This window comes from Molothrus ater, chromosome 1 (genome assembly GCF_012460135.2).
Source record: "Molothrus ater isolate BHLD 08-10-18 breed brown headed cowbird chromosome 1, BPBGC_Mater_1.1, whole genome shotgun sequence".
Taxonomy (NCBI): Eukaryota; Metazoa; Chordata; class Aves; order Passeriformes; family Icteridae; genus Molothrus; species Molothrus ater.
The window spans coordinates 61,835,342-61,855,353 of NC_050478.2; the positions used below are offsets into that span (position 1 = coordinate 61,835,342).

At 37.4% G+C, this 20,012-nt stretch overlaps 1 protein-coding gene across 2 annotated transcripts in view; it reads right to left on the reverse strand.

The window, feature by feature from the left end:
- Positions 1-20,012, reverse strand: part of CDKAL1 (CDK5 regulatory subunit associated protein 1 like 1) — a 379,738-nt gene that overhangs the window by 137,294 nt on the left and 222,432 nt on the right. For both annotated transcript variants that reach the window (XM_036400051.2, XM_036400056.1), the window contains exon 10: positions 6,952-7,118. In XM_036400051.2, coding sequence (XP_036255944.1) covers positions 6,952-7,118 — 167 coding nt within the window. The remainder of the gene's footprint in view (positions 1-6,951; positions 7,119-20,012) is intronic.

Here is a 20,012-nt window from a genome sequence, read left to right on the forward strand (position 1 = left end):
AAAATCCTATTTTTATTTAGCACAAATGCACTATCCCATATATGCATTTCCCATTCTTTTAACATATTGCTCAATTACTGGTGATTTTTATTTTCTGCTAGTAATTCACCAGAAGCTCCAGCTCCAAAGGACTGCTGGGATGAGACAGTATTGTAAGTAATTGACAGCCTGACACTCAGCACAAGATTGAGTGTGGATCTGTCTGCATTTAAATACTCTTCATTCTCAGTCAGTCTAACGAGCAAGAGCAACATTCATACGAGCAAATCATAATTAAGGTACAACTAATATGCACAGATTTAACTGGTCAGGCAGTGTGCTACTTAATGTTAACCCCTTTTTGCAATACCAGGTTTTATTCACAGATTATTAAATATAGAAAAGCACTAGATGCATGCATAAAAGATTCTGTTGTGAAAGAAAACTGAATTTTGCATAAATAAAGCCAGTTTTTTATGTATCTCAAAGCATTTTTTCTACTAGTGTTATAAAGAACATGAGCTCCATTCTCAACAACACAAATATTCCCTTCCATGTTGTCTGGAAGGAAACATTTATTGTCCAAAGTTCACAATTTGCTAAGGTTTTTGAGAGAACCCAATATTCACAAATACAGCATAAAACCTTCAGGAAGAGTAAAATGGGTTCTTATTTTGACATTTATTAAGCCAAATCATATTCTACCAGCTGGAAACGAACATGTCACCAAGCATTTACAGACGTTAGGATCTGCTGTGTATGCGATGTTAGAATTCTAGATTAGAGAAAATGGCATGACAAAATGTATCCCAAAGCACAGCAGAGATTCATCCATTTCCCAACTCCATAATATAAAAAAGTACATTGACTCTGGGGTGAGCTCATGTTCCCATGACACTATGTCTTAAGAAGTAATTTAAAGGAAATGTGCTATATTTGAAAACCCCAAAGACAAAGAATGCTTTGAGAGGAAGTAGAGGAGAGACAGACCATTTTAGTACAAAAAAATAAAAAGCAGGAATATAGAGAGTTAGCAAAGATGCACATACAGCTTCCATAGGACAAACAAGCATTTAACATAAAACCAAAGGAAACAGTAAACATCCCTTCATACCTCACCTTTTATTTTTTTCAGGAGGACAGAGGCAATTGCCCCATCCACCTCCCTTTAGTATCTGAGGTTCCTTTCAATTATACTGCCAGCAAAACAGACACAGTTTGCATAGAGACAACTTTGTAATTACAGCAAGAAAAAGTTGCATGGTCCACCGAGTACAAAACACTGCAAAACTCACAGTAATAAGAAGACAGGGGCTTAAGTATTCATTTATTTAAATGTATGCTGCAGTTTTCATTTTTTCTGGTCAAATCAACAGATTTTAATTGGCACTTTCAAAAGCAGCACTCTATGAAAATGACAAAAAATAATACTAGAAACAAAGCAAATACATGCCCTAAAGTCCTTTTAATTCTTGAAATTATGCTGCCCTTTTATTTGCCATTGAGGAATGTGTGCATATTATTCCCTTTTTAAATGCATTTCAAATCAGCTTACACTCGAGGTTATTCAAAACTTGAGCTTATGCACAACGCTCAATAACGCTTGGTGCACTCAGAGGAAAAAAAGGACAACAGAGAAAAAAGAAAAGTGAATTAGTAATTTTACTGTAATACTGTAACAATTTCCTATGTGCTGTGTCAAGGCACGTTTGAGGGAGCCATCTGTAAGGTATCAGCTTCAATGAGGTTAAGAAACACAAACACTGAGCTGACACAAAAAATCAAAGCAAAAGAGCAAAGAAATACTACTGCAACTTGTGGTACACTTGGCACACCTTCTGCATTTAAAGGCTCTGCTGCCATGCAGACTCCATCTCAATGGCTGGTGTATCACTCAAATGTCCTGAATTAATAACGGAGATACAGCCCACAGATGGCATATAGTATGGTTTGAGACAGACTCATTTTGACAGGTGACAAAGACGACTACTCATCTAGTCATGTGAAATTAAGCACTTACGGGAATGGCAGGTGTGAACTGCCTCCTTTATACAGATTTGGAAGCATCCTATCACTCACAGAAAGTGCCGTACTAAAATCCCAGACAATTCTGGGATTATGTTAAATCCACAAAGGAGGCAAGTTAAGGCTGAGATGTGAGTCCCTGCCCTTTTACAGTCTGGATGATCTAGAGTCCCTTGTGATTTGGACAGAGCCCTGGATACTTAAAAAGAAAATTAAGTTTCAACCCAAGGAAAAGTGAAATATAGCTTAGGCAAAATCAGTATCTAACACTATGCCATTAACATTGATTTCAAGCTGCTATACACTTCACCTTATTTTTTACTTTTCAGACTAATTCCCATTCATCATTTATCTACTACCATTGCTTTAATGGATTTTTCCCAACCCTCCCTTTCCATCAGTCACTGGAAGTGGATGTTAAACACTGTTTCACCAGAGCACTAGCAAGTAGCTCCATAAAATGACTGGGGATAAAGTGTCTGGAGGTTACCTCTAAAGCAGGGTGTATTCCTTATGTACTTTTACTACATGTTGATACCATGGGGTGATAAAATCTTTGACATCTGGCAGTGTGTGTAACTAGAGCAGTAGCTCTGTGCAAAGACATATGGGCAAGAACACACAGGAAAACCAATACAACACAAATACACTCCTTGCAGGTTTTTCTAGGACTATATAATGGATTCTAACACTAATCTTCTCCTTCACATTATATAAAACAGAAAACACTTGGGGCAAATTATTTTTCCCTGGCCATAGTCCATGTCTGTTTATTAAAATTTTCTTCCATGTAGATAAAATCCCAAGTTTTCCTCAATATCATGTTGCATTAACATTTTAAGAGAGGACAGACACCGGGCAAGGGTGTGTCTCAAAAATCTTCAGTTTGAGACCAACCGTGAAATAAGCAAGCTATATGCTTCCTGCTGTATCCATGCAAACAGACTGCTAAGACTGTGAGAGCACTTTGGAAAATGCAATACTACCTCCGTGCCCAGGTTTTCTCCGAGGAAAACTGAGGATGTCTCCTGCAGGTAAACCAAACTCCAACTTCTTTCTCAGTCTTAGTGACACAACCAAGAGTTTGAGTCTCTGGTCCCTCAGTTACTTTGAACACCCCAAATAATCCTCTCTGTCATAACAGCAAACCTCAAGCTGAAGAATTCCTGCCAGGATTTGCTGTGTTCACTTTGATGTGCCCACTGAAAGCAGCAGTGAAATTTTAAAATGCAGTTCCCCATTCTCCCTTCACAGCCATTGGTTCGTTCAGTCTGGGGTGAACTTCGTAGTGGACAAACGAAATTAGCTTCCATGGAAATCAGAGCAGTAGCCATACTCTAGGTTCACCATGAATGTACTCCATCCACATAGGTGGAAACAGCAGGATTCAAACTAATGGTATGCCTTTGAAACAGCTTTGGATCATGGGGAGTGGGAAAGTTTGATTAAGAGAATTACATTTATTTTGAAGTAAAGAGTCCAAAATGCAGATAAATTGAGATATTTGGTAGCGGCTTCACTACCAAATTCTGTGTTTTCCTCATCTCCTCTTAATACTTCATACTATTCGCTAATGTAAGCACAGACATCATCTGTGGCTAAAGAAAATAGCAGATAAAAAATATAGGACTTTAGATTATACCCTGAATAATTATGACAAAGGCTTTTTGTAATGACATAGGTTAGTATCCAGCATGCCAAAAAACATCTAATATTTTGCATGACTATAAAACATTGCATGGTTCTAAACACATCTTTCTTTTTAGACAAGAAGGCCTGAGTGAATGCAGAATTTCTAATTTGAAAGCACATGTCTGCTTCTCATCCCAAGACTATTCATGCTACACAAGGCACTACTACCACCATATTTACTGAAGTACTAAATTCACAGACCAACAAACAAACACAATTATAGTAAGGATTTTCATGAAATTAACAGTATTCTCTGAAATTACAAACATCTCCAAGTACAGAATGGCATTTATCTGACAGCAGTACCAGAAGGCACTGGTTACGCTATTTTAAATCATATGAAAACTTAAACTGAGTCCCTACCTGACACAAACTTGAGTTTGAATGGCCACTGGCCCAGACCTCCAAATCTACCAAGCCTTCCAGCATAAGAGCTTTAATGCCCATTACAAGCACTCACAGCTTTTCTTTGCCCCCTCCTCTGCTCTATTCCCACCACTCCTGACCCAAGGGAAATTGTCTTCTTCCTCTCCTTGTGCTGGCCTCCATCAGTGGAACAGCAGAGCTGTTGGCTACCACTTCTTAGTGGAGACTATGAAACTGATTCCCAGACATTGAGGCAGATGAAACACTCTCACCTGCAGGTAAACTCCAGTAAATATGGAAGAAAAGTGAATGAATCAAAATTTTTGCTTTTAGGCTGAGTCTCTAGGGAAGCTTTATCCAGATCTCAAAATTAATTTCTACATTTAGAGGACTACTGTTGCTCTATGAACATATCATTTCGAAAATGAAACAAACCCCTGCCAAGCAGTTGCATGTGTACAATTGTACACCAAAGATGTCTGATTTCTAAAAAAGATACATGATTGGAATGACTTTGTCCTTTGTATTGCATACAAAAAGGGACACAAGATTAACACATTTTCCCAGGTAAATTTTTTTCACAGAAAGCCAAACAACGTGACAATTAGAAATATTACTTCTGAAAAAAATATCAGAAATTTCAATTAATAAAATCAGGAATTTCAATTAATAAAATGCAGCACCTTTTAAAACAATTAATGAAAGATATCTGCAATGAATAACACATCTTCATATCTTAGGAGATAACAGATCTACATCTGGATTTTATCCTAATCAACTGACATGAGGGTTAATCAGCTTCTCACTTAATTTTGGTTTTTTAAACAAACTACAGTTTTACACTTTCCTCAACTGGAAAGTTAAAAGCATGTTGCCCATAAAAAGTTTCTTTTGTTTGGTGAAAACGTATACAGGAGACTGCTTACATTCCCCAGTGATCCTTCAGAGAAAAGTCTGGTAAGCTTGGAAGAGGAGATTAAATAGACATGCAGAAAGCAAAAAAAAAAACCAAAAAAACCCCAAAACAAACATTGTCACTAATTTAGTTTGACAAATCAGCAAAATTATGTCACAAAATTTCAAGACCAGAAATTCTTGGTCACATGCGAAACACAGAAATATGATTGAATAATCTTTAGAAAAATCATATAAATTGGAAACTGTATGGAACACTGAAGAGGATGAGCAACACCAGATGTTGCTACTGCACAAAAAGGCTGCTGCACACAAACACATGGTTCTGCACAGCAACATTCAAGACACCCATTTTCAGTAGGCTTCCATGAATTCCTCTGCCTTTGCCATGACACCTAAAGATGCATTTTCAAAGAGATAAGAGTACTTTTCCTAAATGAGTCAGGTAGAAAAATAAGTCCTACCTACAGCACCTTCTGGAAAATTTAGAAACAGGAAGACTAGATATCATAAATTTACAGATTTTTGTGACATGCTCACACTTACTATGATTGAAGGAAAGCAACATTCTTTCCACTTTTCATGGATTATATCAAGGGTGCCCCTTATCTCAGCAGAGCAGTTTGTTATTTACAGCAACTGTTTTTTCTATTTTTTTTAAGCTTTGAGAGCACTCACACAATGACCAGCAGTGACAAAAGCAGCAGTCTATGCCAAAACACTTTTAATAATGTGAATGAAAAATGAAAGCAAAAGAACTAACTATGAAAATTGCTAAAAGCTTGATTTGCTTTTGTACAAGATGCTGAAAAATGTTAAAATACAAAAAGAAAAGAAGAAAAGCTTGTGGCAGATATGAGAGTCCCAGACACAATGCAAATTCTCAAAAACACTACTACACTGCTTCCTAAAGGCTCCTATTCAGAGTGCTGAGTTAAAAGCCTCTCTTAGTGAAGTATATGCTAAACCAAAGAATTAAATAATAACTAGCAAGTTTCTTGCAACTTTCTGCAGGTCAAATTCTTTAGCTGGTGAAGTGAAAACCTGCTTATTCCTACCAAGATGAGATTCCTCTGGCCCACATGCTTCCACAATAGGCAAAGGTGCAGTTATAGCACTCTGATGAGAAAATACTGTCCTTGACATCTTAAGAAAATATAAGTGCAACTATTAATGGTACATTATATTTGGGAAAGCAGCATGGATACCAGCTACTTATCTGGGTAGTAAACATGCACATGGTTACAAAATTTACTTTCAACTACATCCTTCCTTCCTTTTTTCCTCCTCTTTACAGTTATGTTTATTCTGTGGACAGTTTCTAGGAATTTCAATAAATTCATTTGGTGACAGAATCCATCAAAACCAACCTACCTTTCAGAAGAAACTCACTTCCTCCTCTGCATGAATAAGCTACACTTTCAAATTCACACTGTTATATACTTCTAATTTCATTGAACTGCTTTGTTACATTTATTTTAAACACAGATATACACTTACCAAGTGTATATCTATTTCTATAACTTATCAAGGAAGTCATAAACACGCTAAAAATAGGATAATGAATGCATCATTGAGTGAGACCACTATATAGTGTTTCTGGAAATATTTGTCTGAGGTGAAGCAGGAAGAAAAATTCAATCCCATAGTCCATCACTTGCAAATGACATTTCCTTTAGTTCTTGGAAATGCTAGATACACACACAAATGAACATTACTACCATAAAGTCCTACATGCCAGAGATCTCACTAATATTATAATTCCAAAATTACTTGAGGATCTTATTATCTCAGTAACTTGCTGTGTCAGGCAAATGGCTTTACACTGTTAGTCTAATGTTGTAAATGCATTTTTAAGTCTATTATGTTTTTAAGCTACTGCTTAAAATGAAAGACACTTCACATAAGGTTCCATGCTGACTCACTCAATGAATGTCCATGTTGGCATACAAATGATTCCTTTTCTTCCCTTACCTCCAGATGCTCTAAAATATAGGGAGGGTTTGTCATGCCAAGCCTCAGCATAGCTCCCTCAGGAATAACTTCAACCAGCTTCCACAGAAGCGTGGGGAGGTCTGTGCCAATGTCTCTGCCATAAGCCCCTGTGTCTTCACTGGTCAGCCATATCTCACAAACTCCCTCTGTGAATAAAAGAAAGAGATAATTAACAAATCTGTTTTAGAGCTGTTTATTTTATCATACAGCTGCTCACTCTTTTAAATGCAGTATTTCACATGGCTATTATGCAGCCAGACTGGGTATTCAATTGCAAAGGGGAGGGAAGGAGAAGGAAGGCTTATCCCATGGGTAGCAGTGGGTTATTAAGTTCATTTTATGAGCACAAGAGTGCTACAACAATGCTGTAAATTATCATTGCTGTGGAGTGATTAACATTCACAGCCAATGACTAATTCTGTGCTGCCTCTACAGCAAGTCAGACAAGTTTAACACTCTGTTTTATTTTTTGAGTCTAATTCATTAAACACCGCAAGAGACATCACCCAAGCAGAGTTTGCACTAATGGTTATTACAGTAGTTAGCTTATTAACTGGTAAGCTTCCAGTGAGCAAAACCAGCTGTAAAGCACTGTGACTGACATTCTTCCTGAAGTAACTATTAAAATCTTGTATTCTTTTAATTATACAATTAGCAATGCAATATTAAGGTTGCATTGAAAAGGTTAGTGACCACTGCATGACTGAGTGATAATATGGGAAAACCTGTTTCCTGGCAGTTAATGCTTCATTTTCCATCAATCAGAGCCTTAGGAAGTAGTGCATTTGATTTTTATTGTAAATAGCAACTTCAAACACTGATATTTGGTAATAATAGCCTCCTACCCAAAGAGAGAAAGATGAAAGATTGTACCACCCTTTAACAATAGTTGAAAGCACTGAGGTTTCATGCAGCCACTTCTGCCGGCCTGCCCAGCTTTCATCCTTTTTTGCAATACAATCCCTCTATCCTTCCTTACCACCCCAAAGCAAGAAATAAACCATCAAAACCAGGGTGTCTGTGAAGAAAACACCTGTGATTTACAGCAAGATAAGATACCATTAATTCAGTGAAGAGCTAAACTTCTAAAACCAGTCATGAACTGGTAAAAGAAATTATCAAACACTAGAAGGTGCATAATTCATCAAAGCACACTTTGGGCCAGCAGACAATGTATCAGAAAATGTAAATGTTTATGTTACAAATTTATACTCAAATGAGGAAAACTTAAGCACATACACCAACTTTAATCACATAAAAAGCAATAAACCTAGAAACCAAATGTTTTACAAAATGTAAATCCAAGACTGCTACTCCTAAATTCACACTGCAACAATAATGGCAGAGAGCAAGCCATGCTGAGCATCAAAGTTAATCCTGTTGGCACAGAAACATTTTCAAGGTAATTTATTACTTAGAATGAAAAATGCTTTACAATTTAAGGTTAACTGGAAAACTTCTTACTTTTTAAGTTCTGCTTCAAGAATAGGTTAGTGAGGGAGATGTACAATTTGTATCTTGAGAGAAGTCTGGTGTAAAGCATTCCTGAAGTAGTAAGTGCTCTTTGGTCGACCATTTGCAGTCACAAGTTTGTAGTCACACTCAAACTGAGCTCCCTGTGCAGAATCTGCCTGCAGGACACAATTACACTGTGGATTTCAGTGCACTTGCTAATGTTTTTGGAATTCATCTCACCACAGGCAGTACCCACCATGAAACATACTCTTGGGTTTGCTGCCTGCCCTACATTTTCCTGAAACACATGAAGAAAGAAGTGAATTTTATATGCTGTATGTTAACAAAGAAGAGAAATGTAAGGAATCTAAATGATTGATAAGGTCCTGTTTTGTTTAGTTTGGGTTTCTCTATATGAGTCTTCAACAGCCATAGGAGCACTACAAAACTTACTGATTGGCTGAGTTTCTACTGTAACAGAGTAATTCTCATTTGCAAGCTTTCCATCTAAAGAGTTGCATGGGGTTTGGGTTGGATTTCCTTTTTCTTTTTTTTCATGAACATGGCTAATGGAATACTGCCTCACAGTTGCCAAATGAACACTAAGGAAAAAAAAAATAAATCACTGTCTAGGAATGGAAATAACATTCTGGTGGAAAACAAGAGCGAGCTTTTAAAGCTGCATAGGTGGGGACCATTAGCCCCCTGGTGGGCTGAAACTTCAAATTAAATCACAAGAAGAGGAAGCAGCTGTAATAGTAAATCAGCAGCAGCAGGAATAACTGTCTCATCTGCTCTCCGATCAGGGTGTTGAACAACAAGCAATGGGAATAATGCATGCTGAGAGATCCAAGGATGTAGTCTTATTACCGGGGGCAGGGAGGTGCAGGGAGGGGGAAGAACACCTGTATTTTAGGAAAAAGTTCATGTCTCAGTTTCAGGTTGACAAAATGGATCTTCAAATACTGAAAGCTACTGTGAGTGATAAATATTTACAAGGAGGATCATTAGGATAAATCAACTTTGTACATAACTGTGTGAAAGAGGTTTTGAGTGGACTGATTTTAGGCCTTTTCTTTTTAGTCCGTTGTATACCCAGGTTAGGAGCCTAAACTTACACCAGGTAAGAAGAGAAAACAATAGACCTCTCAAACAGTATTAATGAAATCAGTCAACACCTCTCATTTTCAGTCCACCCAACTCCCCTCCAAACTCCAGCCCTCCACAGGAACCTGTTCAAATCCACTGTCTAATCACATACATAATATTTTTCCTTTCTCTTGCAGTGAACCTCATTCAATCATTCACCACTCTGTTACTGGGCAATTTTGGTGCTAATAAAGGCAAGCTGATTTTGTAAACAAGAAAATCAATCCAAACAGGAGGCTTCAGATGTGGAAACTCAGAGCATTTGTTAGAGTATTAAGGCCAATTATCCCTATATCCAAGTAATTACAAGTCTGCCTGGTCACAGCTCATGGTTTTTTCTCACTCTGCCGTCACTATCCAGCAGAAAAGAGAAACCTTAAGAGTTGGCCTCTGATCTGCTGTAACTGGAGATTACGGAGAATGAAAAATGTTGGAAAAAGAACAGGTTCCAAGCAAATGAAGAAAGTTCTGAGCCTATTCCTTCTCACGTCTCAATATAAAGAATACTCACTGCAGATTATCTGATACAGGTTTTAATTTCATTTCTGTGGGGTAAGCAATCCTTGTCATGAAGGAGATAAGAAATCCGACATCTATCACTTTTACAAAATATCTGCATTCCTGGTTTAGAAACCACTTGAAATTATTAATTTCTTTTCTAAAAAACTTCTAGCATTTTTATTTTGCTTTATCTTCATGTCACTATTGTAAACACTGTTTTTGGCAGTACCAAACGTCCTTTAAACTGAAGTGTACTCCATCAGAAAGATTCATTTATTTCAATCTACAGAAAGATCTGAAGATGTTAAAATACTGGACACCAATCCCAGTGAAATTCTCACATTTGATAACTGACTCTACAAATTAAATGCAATCCCCAAATCCTCATAATTTTTCTTCTCCTTCCTTCCTTGTTCTTCTCTTTCCTAGCAGATTTTTTAATGTGAACCAGAGTGGCTTTTCCAATTCTCTGCAGGCTGCTTCAGTGGGAGGCCCCTGACTCTGACCTTCTCAGTAGCCCGCATATGCTTATCAACAACTGCCTGACCTCCTTGTGATTCCTTCTCCAACAGTGAATTCTTATGGCAGCCTGCAGTGCTGCACAGACCACAGAAATACCTCTCCCAGTGCACCACAGAAATTGAAAGACCATCTGCCAAGGGGAGGCCTTACATAAACGTCTGTGTCTTGCAGACTTGAGGACAGTCAATCTGACCATTCCTGATCACAACCTTAGAAACATTTAAAAACAAAAAAATCATGGTCAAAGATGAAGGCTTAGAAAACACCAAATTCATTGTTCAGAATGAGCTTAGCCTACTTTATTTTCTCTTCAATTATTTGAGTTTTTCCTTATTTATTCAGCATTTTACAGGAACCATTTACATACTTCATGCAGTGCATTGTGCTAGATTACTTTGCTGAATCAAAGCCTTAACTGGGAAATTGTGAAGAACTATGCAAATAGCAGAACACTGTACCAATCTGGATATAATGCAAGTTTAAACAGAAACTGAGATTTGGAGGATTCAGTTTCCTCCTGTAATTCTGAAATACTCTGCAAGGATTGATTCAGCATCATCCAAGTGTCCTATTAAGACAGTTCAACCACATGGATCAGCACTGAAGCATTCCATTGCAGGGACTTCGCTGAAAGAGAAAATCAAACTGGGAACAACTCACTGATGATAAGGGGGATTTGGAAGGACTCATTTCCAGTTCACCAAGAGACCCTTACTCTTATTTCATCTGAATGTATACAGGGCTTCTGGAAGACAGAAAGAATGGAGCTGGACACAATCCTATATAAACCCTAGTCATTCAGTAACTCACTGAAACTGTCATAATTTGAGAATACAGGATTCTTGCATTCTGGCAAGCAGATGATATAAGTAGACTGAAGTAAAAAAGACAGGTCTAAGTTCATGGCTGCTGAAAGAGGCAAGCTGTCAGGCTATGACCTAAAGGATCAATGCTTTTTCTGTATTTTGTGAAGTGCAGGTTCAGCACCATATTGTACAGATAAATGCATGGCTGCAGTTCTGCTCACGACGCACTATGTACAAACTGTCTCACAGCCTGTTTCTAGAGGATCTTTATTAATGCTCAAAACTATTTCCTCTTTTTAAAAGACCTATTTTTTTACCCTTCTGGACAGTCTTAAGGACATGGAAGATGGTTGTACACTCCTATTTTCTTTATGCTTGCCACAAACATGAGAACAAAATCTGAACAACATCATGAATGTGGGCTGACCTACTACAATTGCAGCTGTGTTCTGAGTATTTCCAAGGACAGCAATACCACAGCCACTGTGGGCTATCTGTTCCAATATTTGATCAGCCTAAGAGTAAAAAGTTTTTATTTTCACCTAATTGCAATTTGCTGTGTTCCAACTTGTCCAACTTGTTAATTATCATCCTACCTCTGCAAGACCTGTCTGACTTCAAGACAGTCCAGCTCTGTCTTCTCTCTACTGTCCCATTAGGCCATTGCAAACAGCAATAACTCCTCTTAGCTTTCTTTTCACAAATCCATTTCTTGTCTATTATGTGCTCCATCCTCCTGATCATTGCAATGTCCCTCTGCTGAATTGCTGCATTGTGTCAGCCTTGTCCTGAGGCACCCAAAAGTGGACAGAGCACACTCTCTGTGATGTCTCACAATTGCCAAATCCAAGGTACCAGTCGCTCCCCTGGGGCCTGCGGCTGCATACTCCAACAGCAGCTGGGGCACAGCTGGCAAATGCAGAGGGGTTCCACTGCTGACTCATGTGCACCAGCTTTCCCAGAGGAACTCCAAAGGCTACAAAGCTGCTTCCCAGACAGTCAGCTCTCCACATCCATAGTGCAGCATTTGGTAGCATCCATAGTGCAGCATTTCATCCCAGATTTGGGACATTTTACCTGCCTTTGCTAGACTTCATGAAGTTACACTAAGTCCATTTCTCCAGGCAGTTGGGGTCTCTTGCAATATTAGCTGTACCCTCCAGCCAGTCAAGTATTCCCCTAATTTGAGTATCATCTCCCAGATTCCACCTTGTTACAAAAGACATGAAACACTGGCTGCAAAATACCCTTAAGTACCTGCCATCTAGACCTTATACCACTCTGGGATTGCCACTCTGGGAACCTGGCAGTCCAATAAATTCCTTTACCTTCTCACCATCCAGTATTTCCATCTATACTTCACCACTCTGAGAACATTAAGAACTATGCTGAAATTATAGATGAATTAAAGGTAAACAAAACCAAACTACACCTAAACAAAACAGAAAACCCAAAAGGAAACAAAAAATCCAATTCCACAAAACAAAACAAACAAAAAAAAAAACCCAACATCCTCCTCCGCCCCCCCCCAAAAAACCCCAAACCAACCCATCCCAAAACACCTCAACTCCACTGCTTTCCTATCCTCCACAAAGCCACACATCCCATCTGAAAAGTCACTCAGGCCTGTCACATGGTTTGCTGTTGGTAATCCTATGCCAAGTGTTCCCAAGCACACTCTGGCCCTTCCTGTGCCAGGACGTGGCTTCTAGGAGTGTCTGCCCATCCAGGGTAAGGTTCAACTGCCCTGTAGTTCCCCAGTCCTCCTGTCTTGCTCTTTCTGGAGGGCAGGGTGACACTACCCCCTCTTCCAGTCATCAGGAATCTCCCCTGGTTGTCATGTCCTTTGAGGGATGAGAGGGAACAGCCTCATAATGACTTCAGCCAGCACTCTCGGCACACTTGGATGCTTCTCACGGCAGGATTATTTCTATTACTTCTGCATGTCAGTCTGCAGGTACAAAAATTAGAGCTGTGTTTTGCAAGTGCCGAGCTCAGTACAAGCCTTTAAAGCAGTTGTGGTTTCTACTACCCACAGGATGACACATATATTAGAGTGCTTAGGAAATGAACTCAGTAACTTTTATGGTCTACATATTTTTGAGAACAAATGTTTGGAAACTAATACAAAGTGGCATACAGACCAAGTTATACTGACTGAGATCATTCCACCTATGTAGGAATAATGTGTTATTTTAGAAGTAGAACACTGAACAGTATCACTTTGGAAGATTCTGCTTGGCTGTGTTGTCTACCACACTTAGTAATAACATTAAAGACATTTTTTCTTTCTCCTTGCCAACATACTTCAGTAAATGTTTACTCTAACAAATTATTAAAGTTATCATGTATTTATATAAAAATGCTATACATTAGTATATATCCATGGTAGGAAATTCTTAGACCCACTGAAGCCATAACAGGAACTTGATTTAAAGGATCATTTACTACAGACATGACATAGATACTCACAACAAATTCCTGATCCTGCAAACTAATGCAAAAAAGTTTGGGCTATATTCACAAACTGCAAAATAGAAAAATTAATTGCACCTTGGCCCCTCTTAACTCTTCCAGCTATTGCTTTTTCAAAACTGCGAAACATATTTTGGATTTTGGTTAGATTAAGTTATATTTTCAATAAGTAAAATGCACTGTATCTCACACAGTAAGTTGCAACCAGAGCTTAAATGAACTTTGATGGAAAAGAGCTGAAGAAATACATTATCAAGCACAATACAAATTAGTTCAGGAAACAGCTTGGCTCTACTTCATTAAAAATGTGCCAATAAATTTTTTTAAATGTACATTTTATACATCTTTCCCCTCCAAGTGCATGCATTTTTTTTATTTTATGTAATTTACAAAATCTAATCAGAACTGAACCACAGGGAAAAAAAAACCCAAAACAATGAGCATTAGGAACAAGAACTTTTTCTAATTACTTTTAAGTTAGAATTACAAAACACTGTGATATTGCAAAAATTTAAAACTGCCCCCATCCTCTCCAATGCCACAACATATGCATATACTTCTGCTAACACACTCCACACCAATTTTTAGGGTTACTTTGGAGATTTTACAAGAACAAGTGCACACTGAAACTAGCCATCTACTCCTTAGTAACACCAAAGTAAGTTTTAGGTAATGATCCTCTACCATCTGCTTTCTATTTAGATGTGAAGTCTGATAGAAGAACCTAATAACCACATGACTTATAGCAGCTTTCCATTTTTTCTTCTTTGCTTAACAAAGTGGAAGCTGTAAATGCATTTATTCCAAATTTTACTTTTCCAAAGTCATGCATCTGAGAAATGAAACTGATGAAACCATTTAGAATATGAGTTCACTGAATTTGCTTATTTATCTAAATCCATCACATAAAAGTCTCAAAACCAGAACTGCTCCTTCTGCTTTGCCATCAAGGCATTTACAAAGGAAGTTCACTACCTGTGACTGTTGTAGGGATTAGTAGTTCTACAATTTGCATCATAGTTTATTTTACTCACTTCTGCTATATTGATAAGCAAAGCATTTTTATAGGAGGAGTTTTTTGAAACTAAGGAACAAGAAAGGTTGTAACAGTACCAAAAGTTTTATTTAAATTATTCCTCCTTCCTATGGCATTAAAAATAAAAGTTTGAGAGTTCTCGATAAAAAGCATGCAGCAGATAAAGCCAACTAATCATTAAATACCAAAGAAAGCATAAAAGGTTTTTCTCTCCCACAAAGCAAACTCTTGTCCTTGCTTACAAAAGAGGTCATTCTACCCCTATAGGGCCCTCTGTTCCTAACAGCTCACTGCTAGAGCACAAACCAGCAGCCCTGTCTCGCTCGTTTTGTAGCTGCAGTGTGAGAGCAGAGGGGAGAGGAAGGAGGGGAAGCAAAGGGAACAGGATAATAGGTCACTTGCTGCTGCAAACAGCATGATAGCTAATCTTATTATGAGTCCAGTTCCATTCTGCTAGAACAAGGGAGACTCAAAGGGGCGTGAAGACAGTCAGGCTGCTGAAGTTTGCTCAGTGCCAACACTGCAGCATTATGCATCTTGCTTTCAAGGAGGATTAATGATACCATACATCATGATGATAAATTGGGGTTTGTAGCCAGTTTGAAGAGAAAGGGGAGGAAAAGATTTTTTTTTAAATGGAGGGAAAAGTGCATAGCTGAATTTCATGAGTTAGTCCTATTTTTCAGGCTGAGGAAATCATTCTTTAAGAGAGAGGTCAGTGTTTTTTCTATTGGTCACCTGCCTGTGACCCTCCCATTTCCAGGCATGTGTGTTATGTACACAATCGCCTGTTTTGAAGGTTAGCTCTTGCACAAATGAAAGAATGAAAAAAATAAATCCACTTAATCATTACACTTGCCAGCTGAAAAGAGATAAAACTAAAATTTGCCATTCCAAATACAGACATCCTCCAAGAATTCCTTTGGTTTTCAGAGACAGTGGACATCTACTGCCTGAGTTAACAGAGTAAAAGTCTCGTGTATTAATTATCAGGGACATAATTGCCTGATGTTAATTAGTTCTTTGCTAAACCAATAACATTATTCAAGGAGCAGGTTCAATGATAAGCAATGGTACCTACAGGAAGAAAATAAAGCATAAAGGACTGAGCAAATAGGGAACAGATTTGCAAGAAGAGACTTAAACACAAAGGAAAGCAATTTCAGAAAACATACACAAGACATGAGTTTAGAATTGTTCTGCAGCCCTGTACACAGCATATAGAAATACAGGTTCCTGAAGCATGGAATTATTGCTCTCTACTCTATGCCTCACAAACACACTTTGTAAAATATTGATATGCTTGTGTTATCCTGGTACTACAGGCAGGCAGAGAATATTCGACCCTCCACCAGAAGGGACAGTCCAGCACCCTGCACAGATACTCTTCAGTTACTGAAAGACATAGAGCAAAATTTCCATAAACTTAAAAACTGAAGAAACAAAACCTATTATTGCTATGCCTATTGTCAAAACACAAATGAAAAATCTGCATTGAGCTCTGAATTCAAAATGAGGTATACGAGAAATCTTGTTTATGACTTTGGAATTCATTGGGAAAAAGAGAGTAACGTGCCACTCATTATAACATACGCTTGCTGTTTTAAACCCCAAACATGGGCTATCGTTCTGCTGTAGATGAATATCAGATGCAAAGGGTCACAAACTGCACAAATTCAAGGAAATGGTCACGAGCTGTAGGCATATTACAGGATGCAGTGCTAATTAATGGAGGCTTTTTACTGAGTATCCATCTCTGTAGTGCTAATGAGTTTGGATTAATTTAAACAACATGTTTTCATGGAAACTGATTAATTCTTGGTAGCATGGCATACCAAGTTTCAGTCATTAAAAATGTTTGTAGCCAAGCTAAATAACTCTTTGAATCTGAGTTTATCATTATATAAACTTCTACAGAAGGAGAATGACTTAAAACTTCTACAACAGGAGCTTGCACACAAGCTGCCAGGGTGTGTTGGAAGTATTTGACATGGAGCTTCATCCTCCACAGAGCATTCTTCTGCTCAAATTTCTTGCATTTTAAAGAGCTGAATCCTATGGTCCTATTTAATTCAAATTTTTTTTGACTTTTACTTTTTAAAATAGGAAGAGCAAGAGGAGAAAGAAAATATATTTTAGGTATTTAGAGATGATATTTTTAAAATTAGCTGAAAATTAGTTGAAATAAGTTAGGTTACAGTAAAATGTCAACATTTCAAAAATGTAATCAAAGAAAGGAGATAGTTTATGTCTTTCTTTGGCTGAAAAGTTAACAAAAATGAATAAATAATCCTTATTCTGTGACATATACCAGGATTAGGCGAGACATCTTTTAAAACCTTTCATGTTCTAATCACAAAAGAACCCTAGAATTCAGAATAGAGTGCTCTCATAAGGGACAAATAAAAAGGTGTTAAATGCTTTGTTTCACACTAAGTTATGAGCCAAGACGTAATACTGTAAACCTCGAATGGCAATACAGAATACAGAAATACTTTAATAAAGACAGGCTTGTTTTACTTTGTTTTTCATCAATTCCTCAATATATCACCGTAATTTTATGTGGAAATACTGAATCTGAGGGAAAAGACTGATTTAAATTACAAGCATTCTTTGTATAAAGTGTGAAAATAGCTCAAGAATCTGTCAAACTGATGCATCCTAGAAAACAAGAAAGCAGGGAAAAGCGTCAGCATGTTCAAGGGCAAGGTGATCAGCTAAACATGGAATGCACTTAGGGGATTCCAGTTCCATAAGCCGGCAATACAGAGGGGTAAATACCATTTCTGGGGTAGATAATCCTTATCTAAAGTTACCTTCTCTCAACAACATAGATAATACCATCCATTCATTACAGCCTGTATCTACAGGTAAGCCAAGCTTGCTGCACCTGGTGCATGTGTCCTTTTCTGCTTTTCTGGGCTTGTTTTGTTTGCTTGTTTTGTTTGTTTGTTCTGTTTCTTTAAATGAGAAAAATAATTGCTAGGAAAATAGGCATTACAAATTAGGAAGTCTGCAGACAGAAATAACATCGTAGTCCCCTGATTTCTGTCAAACGCCTCTTTTAATGTTCACTGTTACTTAAAATATTTTCTCAAATGAAGTGTATTGTCTCTGCAACTCTAAATGAGTCAGTTTAACCAAAAAAGGAGAATGCTTGCATTGCACTAGTAACACACCTTCCCCCATTCTAAATCACAAAGTTCTTTAATTATATCCACTGAATTACCACAGAGCACTCAAAGCCTTTTTGGTGTGTAGCCACCTTAAAATAATTTATTTTAAGTATTCAATGATAGACCACCAAAATATATCATCAGCAGAATGCAATTAAAATGTGTTGGAGATGTCCACAGAGAGGTCAAATAGAAATCTTTCAAGGGCTTTGAAGGATATTAATGTATTTTTCTCAAACAGATTAATGCTCATAAAGGACTCAATCTAAACAATAATTTACCTTTTGATGAATTTATTATATGTCAACATAGGAACATGAATTAAATCTAAATAAAGAGAGATGAGCTTCTTTCCATGAACCGTTAACAAAAAATATTGAGAGTGAAATTACTTAGTCTTTTAAAGACTAGAATTCAAACAAGGTCCTAGTCACTCAGAAAAGGTTTATTATTCCATCTATTAGAAAACCCCACTAAACAGATGACACTAGGAAAGAGCCCCTTAAAAAATATTATTGAAATAATCTAAGAACATCCATTTGTTAAAGACTTTTTTATTAAACACTTGGTAACACAAGTCTACAAGTGTCCCACAAGTTTACCTTTGTCTTCATTTAAAATTTTCTGAAATGTGTTCCTCAGACTTGTTTCTAACACCTTTAGAGCCTATATTCAGCTCTAAAAGACACAACCCAGCAATTAAACTTGAGGAGAAAAATTATAAAGGTATCAAACTTTGCAAATCTTAGAACTGCTGTTCAGCTGCATTAACTGTTAGAAATGAATGTGTATTTGATTTAGGAAGGAGAGGAGCAGGGAGCAAAGGCCAGGTTCCAAAGCCTGGCTGAGGTGCTCACGCGGCTACAGGGACATGTCCCTGGGAAAGGAACATGCAGAACATCCCAGGGGTTATAGGGCATGTGCTGCAGTTTGTCTGGGATGGTGCTCCTGGCCTTGGCCACTGCATACCAGAAGTTTCTATGGCCAGGGGAAAATTAGGTTGAAGAAAAACTCTTCCAGGCAGCACCAGTTCTGCCAGTTAGTATGGATATGCTAAGAAGTTGTATTAAAATGTAAAATATTCAGCCTTTCAACACTTTGAGCAACATTACTACAGCATATTGATGATTAATCCATGTAATCGTTGGATTGCAATCAAGCTTCAGAATTCCACAACTACATTATTTTTAGAGGAACTTAAAGAATAATTTTCTTTCAGAACCCTATGAGCCTTGAAAATAATTCCAGCCCAAAATTTCTAGAGGAATCACAAATCAAACACAAATGCCATTCCAAAATGTTTCTCATTTTTTCTGAAAGAAATATGATCCAAAAAATAAAGAAGTGCTTTTTTTGCATATGTTTATGTTTTCCAGTAATGATAGATGGGATATTTTGCAGAACAGTTTTACTAAAAATGCAAAATGCATATCGCTAAGTTGCATAAAGAAATAAAATACAGACAACACCCTACAAAGTCATCAAATATCCAACCCAAAGTACAACCAAAAAATTAAAATGTGTACTATAAAATACTCTGCCCTGCGGCAGAAGAAACTTGCTGCATGTTCATACACCATTTGTCACTTCTACATATGCCATAGGCTTTAGCAATGCCAGAAAAAAAGAAGAAACCTAACGAAAGGTCTGGTTTTAGTCTGTTTCAGAAATGGGAAAAATGTCATTTCTTAAATAGCATATCTTGATTGTTAATAATTTCTTTTTAAGAACATGAACTTTAGCCTTGGGTCACATGCTGCAATATCCAAATAATCTAATAAAGAGCTTATAGTAACTCTTAATTTGTAGCATAAGACATCTTTTTGTCCCTGTGGAACACTAACAACAATTTGGCTGCAACTTATATTGTGTTATATACCTTTAGCCGTTTTTTAATGAACAGAAACAATTGCTTAAGAG